General features: G+C 37.2%; 2 protein-coding genes and 1 long non-coding RNA gene across 3 annotated transcripts; all 3 read right to left on the bottom strand.

Annotated features, from left to right (window-relative positions):
- Positions 1-167: 167 nt before the first annotated feature.
- LOC108953760 (uncharacterized) lies at positions 168-1,444 on the bottom strand. The gene is made up of 3 exons (XR_001979685.2): positions 905-1,444; positions 520-561; positions 168-369 (listed from the first exon to the last, which is right to left on the bottom strand). It is a non-coding gene; the product is annotated as an uncharacterized LOC108953760 (long non-coding RNA).
- Positions 1,445-2,227: 783 nt separating this feature from the next.
- LOC135622302 (RPM1-interacting protein 4-like) lies at positions 2,228-4,849 on the bottom strand. Its single transcript, XM_065124037.1, has 4 exons — positions 4,693-4,849; positions 3,027-3,518; positions 2,721-2,894; positions 2,228-2,441 (listed from the first exon to the last, which is right to left on the bottom strand). Exons 1-4 carry the CDS (start codon positions 4,696-4,698, stop codon positions 2,409-2,411), a joined length of 705 nt encoding a protein of 234 aa, XP_064980109.1. The 5' UTR covers positions 4,699-4,849; the 3' UTR covers positions 2,228-2,408.
- Positions 4,850-7,130: 2,281 nt separating this feature from the next.
- On the bottom strand, positions 7,131-16,089 carry LOC103996691 (O-fucosyltransferase 1). Its single transcript, XM_009417653.3, has 9 exons — positions 15,938-16,089; positions 15,668-15,842; positions 14,402-14,483; positions 14,213-14,283; positions 12,099-12,187; positions 10,940-11,063; positions 10,545-10,828; positions 9,207-9,336; positions 7,131-8,237 (listed from the first exon to the last, which is right to left on the bottom strand). Exons 1-9 carry the CDS (start codon positions 15,943-15,945, stop codon positions 7,605-7,607), a joined length of 1,596 nt encoding a protein of 531 aa, XP_009415928.1. The 5' UTR covers positions 15,946-16,089; the 3' UTR covers positions 7,131-7,604.
- Positions 16,090-17,961: the final 1,872 nt, after the last annotated feature.

The raw sequence follows: 17,961 nt of genomic DNA, 5'->3' as shown, positions 1-17,961 counted from the left end.
GCTTGAGGATTAGCAGTATGACTAGTTTATCCTCTTTTGTTCTCTGTACTGTAATCTCTGTATTCTACAATGTCATTAACAGGTTGAATCAAGTTCTTATAAGCATAACATGCACAAGATTTGTATTTTAGAATCAACAAAAAGTTATAACCTTTCACTATCTACAGACTTTTAACTGCTCTTGATTCTGATGTTCTAATGGCACAGCTTGTTTTTCACCTTTAATTCAGGAACGCTTGTTTGAATCTCACGACAGTTTGTACAGGTGGTTCACTGAGTGTTTAAGATTGTTCGTGCTGAAGTTGGTGGCAGATTTGGGATGGTTAATTAATCTCTGATTTCATCCAACTCGTCCGAGATGTTCTTGACCTGTAAGATGACCGACTTCATGTGAGATTCTCGATACGGTTCTTTTGATGCTCGAGATAGAATCTCAGCTTCATGGGAGATTCCCGATAGGGTTCTCTCGAGATAGAATCTTGAGATGGGTTTTATGGTTAAGAGAGAGAAGTATCAAACCTCCATAGCTATGCTTGCTTCCATCTTTTAATCGGTCCTTCCCTACAATCAGAAACTCTAAGCTTTGTTGTTTGGTTGCTTAATGTATAAGGTAGAAACAGACCAAAACAAAAAAGGAAGAACCAACAGACAAAGAAACCCAAAAATAAAAGAACTTCGATGACTTAGTCGAAGAGCACAGGACACTAGAATATACAGCATCAAGATTCCGACGGAGAAGCAACGAAAAGAACGAAAAACCACAAGGAAAACGTGGAACGATCCACAAAGGAGGAAGAAATTTGAGGATCCAACGCAAAGATCAGGGAGGAACAAGCGGACGACGGATCCCTAGAATCAAACTAATCCAAAAACGAGAGAGGAGTTACAGAGCGAGATGGTGTACCTGATCAGCAGAAGCGCTTCGATCGCCTCGAAATCGCATCTCTCTCGCATTCTTGCTCTCCGACCTCGCTTTCGATCTCGGGAAGACCGAATCATCGAAGCGAGGAGCTCCTCCGTGCATGCTCTTTTAAGTAGTCGTGTCATCCGTGCGGTTCTTCAACAATCCAACGGCCAACTGGACCCACCGCCTTAGCGTAAGCCAATCACGGGCCGAGCCAGGTCACTTAATTTAAACTTCCAATGCATATATACGTGGCACTATTAATCAGATGGATGCGCTGTGCGACACACGCCGTATCTTACCAACTCGTCGTTACCCTCACGATTAGTGGGACAACTGAGAACACAATGCGGGGTCCACACCGAGGGGCTTCTCTTATTTCGGGTCGGGTGGAGCAGAAGAATAGTAAAAGACTTCACGCTACCACGTTAACTTGTTCCAGCGGCGTGCTCGTTTCAACATCGTCCATCATCAGCTCCCAAAATCCTTGCCTTTTCCCTTGCTTGCGAAGAAAACCCCAAACAAACCTCGAGTCCGATGTTGAGGTATGGAAGACTGCCATTACCCAGTCTTTTCCTCTTCGTTTTTGTTGGATCATTTCTTCCAATTCTCATCCCATTCTGTTTCGAACATTTTGATGCAGCGTGGAGACGTTTGGGGGCGGAGAGGCAGCGGCGGTGGGGGGCAAAGGCTGCCGAAGCGTGGGATGGATGAAGGGGATGGCGGCGCGTCTGTCGGTCGCCTCGATCGTTCTCGTCATCTGTACGTTGTTGCTGTTCTCGGCGATCGGCGTCACGCGGCCGTCGAACCTAGATTTCCGGATTCCTGGAATTCTGGAGGTTAGTCGCATTGTTTCGATGTTTTCGTTCCTAAATTGGACCCAAGGTCGGGATTTGGGGTTGTCTCGAAGCCTAGGCTTTGCATCAAGAACGCGATGCGGTACGGCCACTTGGTTTGTAGCAAAGGTAAAACAGTGGAGTAGAGTAATATTCCACGGAACAAAGACAACCACTGACCTTTAGGACATTTGCTAGTTGCTTTGCATCATAGTTCATGAATCAAGGAGTAGAACAAACCTGACCCTGTACCGAAAAATATCTTCATCACAGAGTTGTGTTGGAATCGAAATCGACAATTCCTTGCATAAGGGCTATCATTTTCTACTTGGTTTTAGTTCTCCAAGGTTTCAATTGATTCATAAGCTGCATGGTTTGGCTTCAAAAGAGTATATCTCCAGAAAGCCATGTGATGCTGCACGATGTTGAATGATTGAATCCATTATATCTGTCCAAAACTTCTGCATCTGTATATTTAAATGATGACTGAAAGAGCAAACTCAAATTTGGATATGGCATTCTTCAAGATACTAATCAAGATAAAAGAAAAAAGAGTTTAATGCCCATTGTGTAAAGAAATGAAAAGACACACACACTTTGAGAAACAGAGCTCCGATAAACAGGATTTGGCAGGCATACATCTCCTAGACTCTCTACCACCGAAGCTTTCACTTCAAAATCCAGCTTAGGCACCCACAGCCCTGGAACAAGAATAAAGAATTTCGTTATAACATGATCGGTAACACAAGATTTTTTTCTTCTTCGCGATGAACATCCAACATTGCAGTGGAAAAATGAAGAGCTCAACAACTTTGAACTTTTAACATTGGGAAGCCCATGTTAATGATTTTCATGTTAGAAGTCTGATAGCCATCCGAGAAGTAAATGTGCTACAAGCGTAGTTAGATATTTACTATTAAGATTATTCTGATTTGGTTTGTGCAGTAGCTAGTACAAGGATAAAAATGAGAGCTTCTGACCTTAGTTTTGTTGCTTTCTTGCTTCTGACTGCTTGGCGTTGGTGGGTTATATGGAGTACCAGGGTTTCTTCGATTATCAGCTATTATGTTGAAGATGCCAGTATACTTCTCGCCAGAGGCTGGATCGTTCTCATCCCATCCAGCAAAAGGTGGCACCGTGACATCATGGTGAGGCTGCTAACCAATAAGCAACATTAGCTTGCCATTCATTTTCGACAATTTTTTTTGTTGTTTATGTTCCTGCAATTTTTGCAGTGCGAGCATGCAGCATCATAGAAATTACTGAAGAAGCATCATATAACTTACGGTTCCATAGGCTCGATCACTGGGATTTGTTCTAACTCTTCCTGGAGTATCTTCTGGTGCTATCCTTTTGTCTGATGGAGGAGCATCATTTGCAGTTCTCTCAGCAGCAGGTTTACCCTGATATCTATCACGGCTTCTGTTTGGTTTCTTCTGGTTGTCACCATAATTTGCTCGGGCCACATGCTGTCGATCACGTGGGTTTATTGGGGATTTATGAATGACACCTTCGTCATGTACAGAAGGTGTATCAGTTCGATGAATTGGCTTTGCATCCCTAGGTTTGGCGGCCTCGGGTGTAAATGGAGCCGCATTTGCTGGTGGTGGTATATCTTTAGCGGTTGTCTCGGAGCTTTCATGACCATCATTTAAATTGGTGGTAATTTTCCTGCCTTTTGCCCCCTGGGTTTGATTGAAGTATTGTCTATAAAGGACACTTTCAGCAGTTTCCCGGTTGCTGAATTTGTGTACTTGAGTTTGTTGCTGCATCCGAATCTGCCATCAGATTAAAATCAGAGTGGAAGCCGGATCATCAGCAGAAACATGAGAAGGTTTTGCCACACTGAAACGGACAACCGATGTCTCCTACAAGGATTCTACCGGTGTAGAAGATGCATGGTGCTTTGTCCTAGATTCTGAAGTAACCAGGCAACAATTTATCTGAATAAAGGCACAGTCTGATCCAAGAAACACAAGATGCAGAAAATACAAATGAGAGCACAGTTGGAAGTTGAAATGTACCACAGCCCAGAATGCTCTTAAAATGAAGCATCAAATCCCATGAAAGCACCAGAGTTTCCAGAACTCGGCTATGCGAATATTAGTTGACAAGAGAACAAAACAAGTTGATCGAGCTTGCAATGTTCAGGCATTTATATCCCTTTGATGTACCAAACGCACAACCACATCTATGTTAAGGTAGCAAAAGAGAGAAAAATCTGATGACTTTTTTCTTGCTCAAGTTGCCTTGTTTGTGATTGAAAGCAGATGTTTAGTAACAACTAATGTGAAGTCTTTTCAATTCAAAATTAGACTTGTGGAGTGAAACTGAGAGAGTTATTGTTATTTAGGCAATAATTTTGTTCACTCCGATAGAAGAAAATAGAAATGAGAAGCTTGTTTTTATCTTTTGTTATGAATAAAGAGGAAACTCTGTTGAGTGAAAACTAAGCAATAAAAGATGAACCAGAAATGTCCTCCTCGAGCATTAGCATTATATGTCTGGGGAAAGACGCAGAATAGATCAAAAGAAAACAATCCTAAAATTCCAGAAATGAAACGTTTGCGTTGCTTCTCATCCAACTCGGTGCTTTTAAACTAGACATTCCTAAAATTCTAAATTCCCCAAATTCCCATCCTTGGATCCTTGAATTTTCACTTCTTAAACATACGAGAAAATTATGTTCTCCGCGAATGAGATGGTAGAAAAAAAAACCCACCCAAATCTATTCAATTTTCCAAAAAAAGAAGCAGAACAAAAGCAGACACCCATCTAAAACAACGAAAACCTCAGTTCTCTCCCCCAACAACGAGAAAACAGAGAAGCATACAGCGCAAAATTCCAGCCTCGTTAAACCATCAGAACCCAAAGTAGCAACAAGATCCGGTATGATTTAAGCTTCTTTCAAGAGAACCAACCCAAGAACAGGCGAGAAGGAAAAGGCCTCACCGCCATTAATCGATGCCTTCGGTGTAGAAAAATGAGCAGAATCCTTCAAAGCGACAAAGGTGGCACCTTTTCTCCTCCCACGGCGTGTCCCTACGGCACAAGCGAAGAAAGGCACTACAATGATCGCTTTTTTTGGATGGGAATAGAGAAAGCAAATGGAGAGGGGCAGGGAATGACGATTGATATAGTTGACGAGCGGTGACTTGGCGGTGCTTTTGAAGTCTTCCTGGGAGGTGGAAACGTACATGGGGCAACCAAGTAGGAAGACCACTTTGTAAGTTACTTGTGGTGATTGCTACAGTGTATAGTTCTATATAAATAAAAATATATTTTATTTTAGATGAAAATAATTGCATCATAGTTGCAAACATGATAAATATTAAAACACCAACTATACCTTAAAAAAACACTTGCAAAAATACTAATATATATATATATATATATATATATATATATATATATATATATATATATATATATATATATATATATATATATATATATGGACTTTTTCTGGTTTGTGTCTGGTAAGCTTGTTCCTTGTGGAGTATGGACTTTTGGTCTCTCTGTTGAATTGATGGATGGACTTTGAACATCACACTTTGAAGAAGTTGGAGAATTGACTGAAATGGGGAAAGGAATAGAAAATAGTGATGAGAAAGTAAAATAAGCATTTGTATGATGAATCTTGGATTGTGATTTTTGATATATTCTCTTACAAATGCACAAAATGGAGAAAGAAGTCATTGTGTTCATCAAAACATTTTCCAATATATATATATATAAAGCCAACTGTTGAAGCTTCCATGTAAAATCATGGTTTGTGAGAGAGAGGTAGGAAGTTTCATCTCCCTTGTTTTGTTGGAAATTTGTTCCATTTGTTTGACCAGAAGGTATAGGTGGTTCTGATCAAGAAACAAACTTTGAATCATGGTTGTCAACCTATTTGAATTTTCAGAAATTAATACAAGTATTCCTGAAAACCAAACAAATGTATGATGCAAACCTAAATGAAGAACAAGTATTGCAATAAATAATTTTAATTAAAATTAAAAATTAACTACTTTGATATCATGATAAATATTTCGATCATCAGATGATGAGGAATCCCAAAAAGCTGTTAGAAAAGAATTCATAAGCATCAAAGAACCTTACCGAGGTAGAATTTTCATCAAACATGATCAGATTGTTCTGTGAAGAAAGAATATTGAGAATGGAGTGTTTGAACTGACTTCAACCCTTCCTAGGAGACTAAATAATGGATACTCTTTAAAGACCATTAATTTGGCCGGTTGCAGATTGCAGAAGAGTTTGAATTCCAAGTCAATTGATCTGCAGGAACCTGAACCTGGCCCCTACTGAGTGCCTTGGAAAGTCATGATGCTCTGGAAATAATCTGACCGGTGACTTCTCTACCCACCAACATCAAATGGACTTGTAGTAGGCACCAATCCTACAAAGTTTGAACATCCATCCATCTTCAATAGTGATATACTTGCAATAAACATTATAAAAAATGACCGATGATTAACCTTTCAAGTCTTACCTCTTATCTATAAGTAGAGACTGACAATTTTACCATGACGGTAAGGCTCATTCTCAACCTCGACTGACCACAATCCACTCAGATTTAACAATGACTGGATGGATGATGCCAAATTGTCAAGAACAGCTTGGGAGACCATTTCAAGGATGAATTTTCCTTTTCCGAATAAAAAGCAAATGTACTCTAATATCATTGGAAGATTTCGATACATAAGATCCAAACTGAAATATATACTGAGGAAATTGGACGAAAATCACAGAAATTAAGGTTAAAACAAAACTGAGAAAGATTGTTTTGTTCGAATACAGTCATTGGCTATGATCTGAGGAGGAACTGCTAAAACAAAACACTCACAAGTACACAATATAACTATAATGTTATCAGAACCAACAGAAGAAACATCAACAAAAATAGAGAATTTTACATCAATGAGTCGTATGAATATTTACTTCCAAAATGAACCCCTTTTGCATGTGCTAATTAGTTTAGCTGATAAACATCTTGTCAGGTCACAACTCCATAATAAATCCTTGTTGAACACTTCAGAATGTAGTCAACAAAAACACAGACACACACAATAGGCGCAATCATTGAAAAACCAGCAACCGAGTCTTGCATCGTGTGAACCAGCAGCTGAGTTGACACTTCTCAACGATGGACCATCAGCAATGATGCTAACCTAAGAAATAGTCAGAGAATAAAGAAAGGGACTTTCAACATTTTCCTCATCGTGCTTCACTAGCTTGCGACGTCATTTTGTGAAGCTAGAACCCCTTCAAAGGTGATCGAGGTTGCGCCCACCTCCACCCAGGAAAGAAAAGAATTGAAAGGCCAATATGTATGTTGCTATATGTGCGCATGCACGAAACTTGACATATTTCAAAGGCTGAAATAGTCCAAGAAACAAAAGTAATGCTTTACCATTTGAGAAATATATGTTGCTGCAACAAATAAGAGTACATGTCACTAGGCAAATGGAACCAGTCAGAGTAAGTCACACCAACACTTGCTGCAATCAAGAAATATATGTTTACTACGACAAAATACATGAATATCTCATGTGAAAGAAACATATCCAGCAAACAATAAATAGCTTCCACGTGAGGCTTGATTTAGTAGAAGGGTATACCAAATTGATCCCAAGTGGAGCAATTCCTTGTTACTTCCGCAAACTTCGTTTAGACATTGTGCCTGCATCACTAATCAACATAGTAAGGCCAATGAGCAAAAAGATCGGTAAGAATTTATTTGATGTTAATCATTTGTGGAAGCTCTTCGGTATCAGAATCCGGAAATTCATTTGAGGATCTCTCCCTTCTGAGGCTTTACCAATGAGGATAAAATGAATGATCTGCAATACTGCATGTTAATCTCCAGTGGAACGTGAAGCTGAATTGTTTGATTTGTTGGACATATTTGAAGGGTCTAAATCATCACTTTCTTCATTTTGCAGTTGTCCATCCAGCGTTTCCATTATGTTATCCGGTGGGCATTTGTCAGCAGGATCCTTCGGTGACATTTGGCAGAAGCACTCAGGCCATGAGTTCGTGTAAAAAGACTCAGGGTGGACGCGCTTGTGCGGCCCACCAAACTTGGAATTGAACATGACCTGCCTGATACGATCCTCAAAATCAGCTGCACGGCCTTCTTCTCTGTCCATGAATATAGGAGCTAAAGCTTTCCTGTTGGGTTGGATTGTCGTCCGGAAGCCATAATACAGACGATGGCCCAAGAGATTATTTGCAAAATTGCTTGGGCCATCATATGTCGGCATAAAAATGTCAGAGAGAAGACAAACCATATAGTCCACAGCAGAACCAACAAGTCCTCTAGCATTTTCTTCAAGCTTTTCTGATGGTCCTACTGTGCTATGGTTCTCAAGGTGAGGGAACATTGTCCTGAATGGTTTCATGAAGCGATCACCACCAAAAAGTTCACCTGCAGCAATGTAGATGCGTGTGGTGTTGTCAAATCCCATAGACCGTAAGATGAGTCCTACCTGTTCAGTAAAAAGAGCCCACAGTTATTTCAAGAGGCATAATTATCCCAAATATTGGGGAGAGATCAGTGGAGGGATCATTGTGAATGCTTAAGGTGCCGCTTAGTTTGATACGTGAATTAACCATTAAGATTTTTGTGAAGCAATAAGGATGTATGAAAAAAGAGAAGCAAAAGGAGAAGCCAGTAACATGGCAAAACAGGATGAAGATAAAAGAATGTTTGCAAAAATGTCTATACATGTGTATACCTGGTTTACAGTGTCCAGAAACGTCTACGCATTTCCACACAGCAATAAAAACATCAATATATTCGCAATTGTTTTTAGCAAACAAGAGAGATTTGAAAAAATGAAAGAAATATTTGGAGGAGAGTACAAAAAGGGTGACACACATGTAACCAGATGTTAGCATATTGAACATATTTATTTGTGGTTCATCTAAGATGACCAATTCAGTATTCTGTACTGGTTTTATGCTATCCTCAACTTATTAAGCACAGTTGGGATACAATGATGATCGAAGATGTTCACTTAATGACTGCAAAGAGTATGTCCTTGTACAGTGCAAAATGAAAACAAGAGTGTAATATAAAAAAAAAATTGTAACCAGCTGCAGAATCAATACAACAATTCAGGATATTCAAGTAATATACAAGTTAGAGAATCAATGTAATGTTAACAAAATTAACAATTAGACTAACTAAATTAGATAGACAAATCAAAACTGTCTTTAATGATATCTAGATCACAAGGGCCAATGTTTGATTATCTAGATGTAAAGCAGAACTTGCAATATCATGTTGCATTCTCTATGGTACAAGATGTAATCGACAACAGGTGCCTTACACTATATCTGCATATTTTGTCATTTACATTTGAAGGTTAGGAAATATAACGTACAGAGTTCCTGAAAATTTTAAACTTGCTGGACAACAAGAGAGCAAGAAAAGAAAAAAATTATTAATTTACCTCTTCTGGTGTTAATGGGCACTTCCCAATGAGCCTCCTCTCTCTATAAACAAGTTCCTTCTCTGCAAAGTTCTCCTTTCGGTATTTGATTAGAATTTTCTGCTCCTTGGGAGTAAATATATCCACACAGCTGAGAACATTGAGTATTCATTTCTGAGCTAGGTATTCTTATTCCACAATTCAACAACTTAATGACACCGTTTGGATGAAGTATAGAAATTGTTTACTTCTTCAGTTAGAATCAATTTTCTTAACGCATTAAGTTGTCAATCAAAATAAGGATTCTTATCGACACATAATGTGAAAAAAAAATTCTTCAGTGCCTGGAAAAATTAGCACCTCATGGACTTTTATACCAAAAATGTGAAATCTAATGCATACTAAATTTCATGCATGTGAACTTTTAAAAAAACTGTTTGTCTAAATAATCTAGATTATCACCACAACGGCTTGCTCCTTTCTAACTAAGGTGACTAAATCTTCTCTGCTTGCAAGAGTAAGAGAATACATTAACCCATATCAGTAGGAATCTCGCCCACTAGGCTGCAATTCTTTTTTTTTTCTTTTTCCAAACAACATAATGTTAGTTTTCTGACAAGAAATATGCTTAAAATCGTCATGACTCTCAACAAGTTTGCAATAAATTTTTATATCTGTGAAATGGTGTGAGGCAACCAGATGCTTCTACAAAGTTTGGTGCTTTGACCAAGGTACACAAAGATACCTTTGTTGTTTACAGGAACATGCATGATTTAGCTTTCCGAAGTAGACATGTGGATTTAGCCATCAGTAGGGGGTTTGTGGCCAATATTGTAGGAGTAGTGGTCTACTACTGGATACCAAAACTTATCTGGTTAGGTTCTTGGGGTCAACAACATGCTTGACTTCAATGCAATATGGATCTTTATGATTGCCAAACTAGGTTGTACTTTGAGAAGTTAGAGATCATGCGTATGAAAAAAATAATTTTCCAATGATTAACCAAGTATTTCCTAGTTTAAAGGAGTATACATCTTGTACTGCTTGTAGAGCATGTAGGATTCAGATAGTAAGCTGATAATGACAAAAAGTTTGTGTTGCTAGAGGCTGCAAGCTGAGAAGTATTGAAGGATATTTGCAACCGATGAGATGGACTTTTCTGATATCAATTATGCAGATTCAGTTACATGAGTGGTGCAGAGAAGCAAGGCACAAAAAATTTCAGAAGAAAGTGATTATCTAAAACTAAACATTTGTCATCCTCTTTAGAATCAGAGTCAATGAGTGCATATAATGATAAATGAATGCTGGCTTGCATGATTGCATAAAATATCTGAGCTAGATGATAAGATTGCATACCCAGCAAAAGCAAGCATATCCATCTCAAATCGAAGGTGTATAGACATGAAATGTCCCTGCGACCGGAGCTTATCCACTATCTCGGTGCTTAATTTCATTATATGTGGCTTGAATCGAAGTGCATGATAGTTCACTCGGCATCTCAACCTCTGGAGTTCAGGGGCATCAATATCCTCGGCTAATCGATGTGAAAATGGTGTGAGGTAGATAGCACGATGTTCCTTCATTTTTTCCAAAGCAAATGTAGTATACCAGCTAAGAGGAGCATCTCTAGGTGGCCGAATCTGCAAATAAAAAATATATCTGTACTCAAGAAGAATCTTATAACTACAGTGTGTGCATACCAAGTAGAAAATGTTGATCATTCAGAAGGTGTCAAATTAAACTTCAGAAACCTGATAAGATTTCATCTTCTTTGTCTTTCCCTTTGAAGAGACCTCTGGGAGGCTCCGCACAATATGGATATCATATCTCAATGCCTCAATAAAATGCTCAACATCATAGATACCTGGAAAACCGCTGGGTCGGGGAGCAAACATCCAAATGAATACAACAGAAGAGCAGACAAACTCTAAGTGCAAAAGCAAAAGAACAGGAAAATAGACAAGGGAATTGTAACACAGACATTAATTAAATTTTTGAATGGGTAGAAAAAAAAATCTACCTATTCTCAAGAAAAAGAAAGAAACAAAAAAGGACACCCTAGATCCAAAGAGAATCTAAGAGTAGTGCCTTGTTGCCAATCATGGATGTCTTTGGATGCTTTCACAAAACTGGCGGTCAATGGCAAGGAAACAAGTAGCTACTGACTGCACAATGGCTAAGGGCCATCAAAATTACAAGCTAAAGGAAAGATTATTGAGAAGCCAGAGAATTCTGTCCTTAAATGTTTATAAAGGGTTTTCCAGTTCAATATTTGATGTGGTCAAGTTTAAGTCTGTCGTATTGAAGCTCGATATACATATACATATAGTATAATAAAACATGCACACTTGAAATTGGCCCATGCGACCATGTCTTTCCTAATGCAATTTAAGATGTTATATTTGCCACATATGCAACACTAAGAGAGCAATCATTAGACAAAACATCAATGACTTAATTGATTTATTTTGAAATTTAAAGTAGCATAAAATATATTTTCATCCACCAATAGTCTTCTGTTGTAATTACAGAACACATTTTATTTATTAAGTGTTGATCACCAAATATTTTGTTTCTTTTATGTTCATCATTGTATGACCGATGGGTAACATGCCTATGCAGCTAAATTAATTTAAGACCAAGACTATACCAATTCAAGACTTGGTTTGAGTTTGTCTCTTGTCAAAGGTCCAAAAAGCAAATTTTCGCCCAACAAAGACCTTCCTCTCTGAACTTAAAAACATTGTAAAAGAGAACTTATGATAGTCACCTTATACCACAATAATAACTTCACCATCTTAGAACTTTGTTGCTTCATCCAGATAACATAACACTGAATCTGAACCATTTATTGAAGGCAAAGCCAAGAGCAAACGTATTTAAAAAATAATGATGCAGAGATATAAATACCTCTCATCACGCCAAAAAGAATTGGTGTCCAACTCAGGCAACACAAGTGTAGCATTCATAATTCGTGCAGCAACAACTGCATTGCATATCTGAAAGATCACAACAAAAGCACTAATTAATCAGTTTTAAGAAAGTGAAATCTCAACATGAGATTTACTGAAATATTTCAGAAACCATGAGTTCAAAATGGCCAGATTAGCTATGAATGTAGTTCCAATTTATTTCACCTTTGAGATATGACCTAATGTTATTCATGTAATTTGAAAGACAACCTCAATAAACATCGTAATCAGAGTTATACATGACATTAAGTGAAAACAAATTTTGTAATAGTGTTTGTAAGCATTACACAAAATTTGCACAACACAGAGGAGCTAACAAGCTTGCCTCTTTATCGATCTAGTTATAAATTGGTGACTTAGTAGAAAAGCTGATGCAAGAATAATTAAGTTCACTATTGAGTATTCAACCACTGCCAATTATTCAACACAATTTTTCGTTCAACTAATTTAGTCATCAACTAAAATGAATTATGTGCCACTAACCATTTGGCAGACTTACAGTTAAATAAAGAGGGGGTTATTTTTCTGTTGACACTCAGGTTCAGGATGAGCAAGTTCTCAAACAAAAAAAAGTGTTATTTCCCACTTTGTCTAGATATTTCCAAAATTTATGGAAAATATGAATAGACACCTCATAATCACAATAATATAAGCTGAGGCCCAAATGGTAAATTTGCTAAGGGTCAGTGCTTGTCTTGGTTCTGTGGAATATTCCTCTATCCCACTAGTTTACCTTTGCTACACAGTCCAGGGACCAAACCTTAAAAACACTCATGCCAAATTGACAATTAATATGAAAGTGAAACACAGCTAGAACTTACTATGAACCTTCTTGACCTAGAATGCAGCATCCCATATTGATGCAAAAAGGCTTGGAAGTGATGAGCACCTGCCATTTTTAAGAGTAATAATAAAACTCTTAACACTTTGTTTAGTGGTTGCTTCTTACACTTGGGGTTACTTTAATGTTAACTGAAATAGTATTACAGTTATTAGGAGTAGAATGTATGATCATCAACTAAGCATGCTTGAAGCCTTGAACTACGTCCATGTCTTCAGTAGAAAATGCCCTCTATTTTGAAAGAATATCAAGTCTTCATCCTCTACAAGTTATTTACAATTAACAAAAACATAGTGCATAAATAATTTTTCATTCCTAGCAGGGAGACATGTGTTAAGGTAATATCATTTACATGGATTTTCCCTTCCACTACTTCTGGTTTTAAGGTAATATCACTTCTGATGTTTCAATATGGCACCTGCCATTTTATTGCAGCAATTACATGTTCTCACATCACATCATCCACTAAAACCTGTGTTAACATTGCTGTTTGGCTATGAATGAATCTTATCAAGTACTTGAAATAAACTGTTCCATATGGACAGGTCTTTGAATCTAATAGAGATGAGAGAGATGAGTTAACATCTCACTAGGACGAGAATCAATGTGTTAAGTTCTCTAATATTTTCCATGTTCTTGATGAAATGAGTTCAGATATGCTTTAATCTATATTACCCTAAAAAAAACTTACTTGGTCACACCTCGAGTCTTTGGCCTAATTATAAGTTTTTTCATCATCTATTATTCTGAGTGCATTGTGATATAGGAGTCACATAGAATTAACAAGAAGACTAGAACTTTATTTCTTACATTGGCATCCTCGCAAATTCTCAAATGTTCTGTCCTGTTAACCAAATATTAATGTGTTAAGTATAGATGCTTATATGTACATAGAAATGAAATGCAGTGAAGTTTTAATGACACTAAACAGATCTGTAAAAGATTTCATAGATTCTTAAGTCTTAGCATAGTAAAAAATATTTGCTAGATGGTCAATGACATGACTGCAATTTTCAACAGCATCTTGTGTCAATCATTGAAGTAACTACTATGTCAACACAGTATCAAAATTAGTCGAGGCCAAGCGCAAGGTAAGATGTAGTCTTACTTTAGCATTTATCTACTAATCCAAATCATGACTCTGGAACATTAGAATGCAAGAATGATAGATTATGTCTATAAATACATTGTAATAAAAAAATGTTCCTTACCGCACTACGTTGTTGGTTCAAGCCACCATTGCAACGAACTCGTAGAAAACCATTACTCTCTTTTGGTGGAGCTATAGCAATGACATCATGATGAAACATAAGGTTTCCATCCAGATATTAGTATTTTAAATACTAGCACAAACACATTTTTTATGTGGCTATGATCAAGACATAAAAGATCACACATACGAGGCCAGTATGATCTGGGAGCAGATGATGGTCTCCAACCCCCTGGATTAGAACTCCTCCAAAGCTTATTAACATCAACAACCTTAAAAAACATAAAGTATGCAGGAAAAAGTAAGCACTAGAAAACAAAAAAATAAAAAAAATTCAACAAATGTATAGACATTAAACTTCCATTTAATGGTTGTGTATGGACACACATCATTGATCAATCAGAGATCAGTCATATTTTGAGTAAGATAATGTCATGGGAAAAATTGAAGCTCCTTAATGACACTATCAGAAACAGAAAGTAGGAAGAAATATCAACTAGAAACACTGTATATGTAAGATTATATATCAACCTAATACAACTGAATTCTTCAAGAAAATGGAGAACAAGCCATGGTCTTAATACGAAACAAAGTGAAAAAGGCATAACTTGAGGTCTTATGTGGATGAAATGACAACATTTATGCATAAATGGGCACCAAAGAGTTTCACACAAGCTTAATCAAATGATGCCATCTGCTAAAAGAAAATGTCATAATCTTCTGAGATTTGCAGCTAGAACGACACATGTATCAAGCTGAGGAATGCATAATGCTGAGGAATCATCTCGGCTGAGGTCACTGCAACAATTGCCATGGTTATCTACGGAAGGAAAATTAAAGAAAACAATCCTTAATATCAAAGAACTGGTCCATAATTTCATTGAGTTAATTCGCTTTAACAATATGAGACTACTCAAAGTACCTCAGCTTCTTTAGTTCCTGGACCATTTCAAGAAATCACTTAACAATTGTTGGAGCACTATTATCCAACATAAGCACACAAAAAAAGCTCTTACCGATCATCTTTCACATGATGACTATCAAAGTTCTGATGTTTCCTATGTTTATATTGCACTAAACAAATCGATGTTGATTGTGATTCAGATCATTCCTGGTAATGAGGAACATCTTGCACCACAAAACGTTTTACTCTTGTATTCAACAATCATGTCTGACCAATGAGACTTCACCTCGGTCTATCTCTATCCATGCGTGCTGAAGGTTCCCATTGCTTGCCAAAGTTAATCATCATTTCACGCTCTTAACTACATTTTATGCACGCCCAACTTCCTAGATATCTCAATACTCTCGACCAATGTGCTCCACTCCACCGTGATCTTGCGACAACCCCAACAGGATCTTTTCACCAATCCCAGCCTTGAATCCAGTCTAAGAACCGAAACATCGAACAATGCGACCAATCTCCAGAAATCCAGGACCCATAAATCAAACTAACCTCCACTCGGTTCGAGGGTCGGGTGACGCCGATGGTCGAGAACAGCGACAACGTACAGATGACGAGAACGATCAACGCGACCGACAGACGCGCCGCCATCCCCTTCATCCCATGCTTCAGCGGCCTCTGCCCCCCAACGCCACCGCCGCCTCTCCGCCCCCAAATATCTCCACCCCTGCGTGAAAACATTCGAAACCTAATGGAACAAGAATTGGAAGAAAGATGAAGCAAAAGAGAGGAGAAAAGACGAGGTGAAGCCGGTCTTCGCACCTCCGCATCGGAATCGAGGATTAGTTTACTTGGCAAAATTGCACGCTTTATGGCTGTGCTCGGACTTACGAGTGGGAAAAGGTGAAGATCTCGGGGGATGATGGACGAGGTTAAAACGAGCACACCGCAGGAACAAGTTAACTGTGGTTGCGTAAGACCTTTTGCCCATCCGCTTTAGATATACGCCCCAAATATACACCCTTGGGAAACGGGTAGGCCCATGATGTGGATCCTTTAATCACCTCGCCGGTGATAAAGGAAAACACCGATGGGTGAGATGTAAATGGGGATCTTTATGTAATCCACCGTCACATTAATGATGCCGAAGACGATTTAAATTTATTTCAAAATAATAAAGTAAATGCATTTTTAGAATCTTTTTCTATTATAAGGTTCGAAAATTTCCGATATAGGTTATACGAAAAAATTATTTTAGTATCATAATTTAAAAAATTGATGCTAATAATAAGCAACCCTCGTGATAACCCTAGCCATCCAGTTTATCAATTCTCACTCATCTATCGACTTCTATCGTGGTCGATCGTGATCCTCGCACGAGACAGGAGAGAACATAGGATCATAACTGCTTTTCTATATCCCATTGGTCTTTATCGAATTCTTTTTTTCTTTTTTTTTCTCTAAACTCCTTTTTCTCGTCTCTCCCTCGTACTCTTCTCTTTCTTTCTTGGTCGACGATTGTAATGCGAGAACTAACAGACAATCCCTCCTTAATCATGCGAGAACCAACAGGCAAGATCACTTGGGGTGAAGGTACAATCAAGTAAAACGAAATGAGATGATCGATAAAGGTAAAATGATTATTCTAAAAAAATATTTTTAAAAATTTTCGAGCACTCTATCAGAAAATACTGAAAGTAGAATGTTTTTTTTTAGAAATCATAATAATAATAATAATAATATTTATTTATATTTATTTATGGACGATTTACAAGAAGGAAAAAAAAACTTCAGGCTTTGAGTTTTTATATGATAAAATATAATTATCATTTCTACTCTTGACTTAGTAAAAATATTTTATAAAATATCTTATTGTCCGAATTATATTTTATTATGGTTGTCTCTTTCTCTTTACTACTATTGATATTGGCTCCACCCATAGCCTCTTTTCTTCATCTAGTATCATCCTCTCCCTTTCCATTGACGAGCTTCATTATTCCTTCAAACAACCCCATCGTCTATTATGACATCAACTCCGTTTAATCCTCAATATCACCACTGTCAACTATTACTTTACGAATATATTAACACAATTAATCAGGTCATCTCTATTGTCGTCAAGACTCTCATTATACCAATATCGATGCCTTCTTCTTAAGCATTTCCATTCTATATGTGTATTGGGGTTTTCATCACCTACATATAATTTTTTGTCTTTTAATCTTCTTTTTATAATTAATTAATTGATTGATTATTATGGAAAGTACATAGTCTAGTCTCCATGATCAAGAGATCGAAAGCTAAGTAGTTCTCATTCTCATCGACATCCCAAACAATACCATCTCTCAAAATGACTTGGTTATAAGTTTTTAGAACCAAAGGGATTGTAAATGACTCCATTATAAGTTTGAGATTGTAAATGAAATTAAAAAAGATAATTGATGAGTTGTCTTTAGAGCCAAAGAAAAATATAACCAAGAGATTGTGACTCTTAAGTTATAGATTAAAATACTTAAAAAATAATGATAAAGGGATATCAACTATTTGATTATGAGTCATGACGTAATTTTTTGAATTACGAAATACATGATAATTATTTTTCGAGAATATGGTCAAGATTCTAATGTTCCAACTCTTACGAGGTATGAATCATCTTCATGACTTACCGTAATTTAATAAAGATATAATTATAATAAACAACCTACTGAATGATCATAGGATTATTCAATCATTATTAATATATAATCTATAGTATATTTCATGATAAATCTTTTTATCTAAAGAAATACTATATTGTAGAAAACCCATTATTAGATCAATTAAAAAGATTTTTAAAATCCTCATAT

The sequence above is a fragment of the Musa acuminata genome, chromosome BXJ2-9 (genome assembly GCF_036884655.1).
Source record: "Musa acuminata AAA Group cultivar baxijiao chromosome BXJ2-9, Cavendish_Baxijiao_AAA, whole genome shotgun sequence".
In the NCBI taxonomy this organism is placed as follows: domain Eukaryota; kingdom Viridiplantae; phylum Streptophyta; class Magnoliopsida; order Zingiberales; family Musaceae; genus Musa; species Musa acuminata.
Note: the sequence above shows the minus strand (reverse complement) of the source record. Positions and strands in the feature narration are given on the sequence as shown.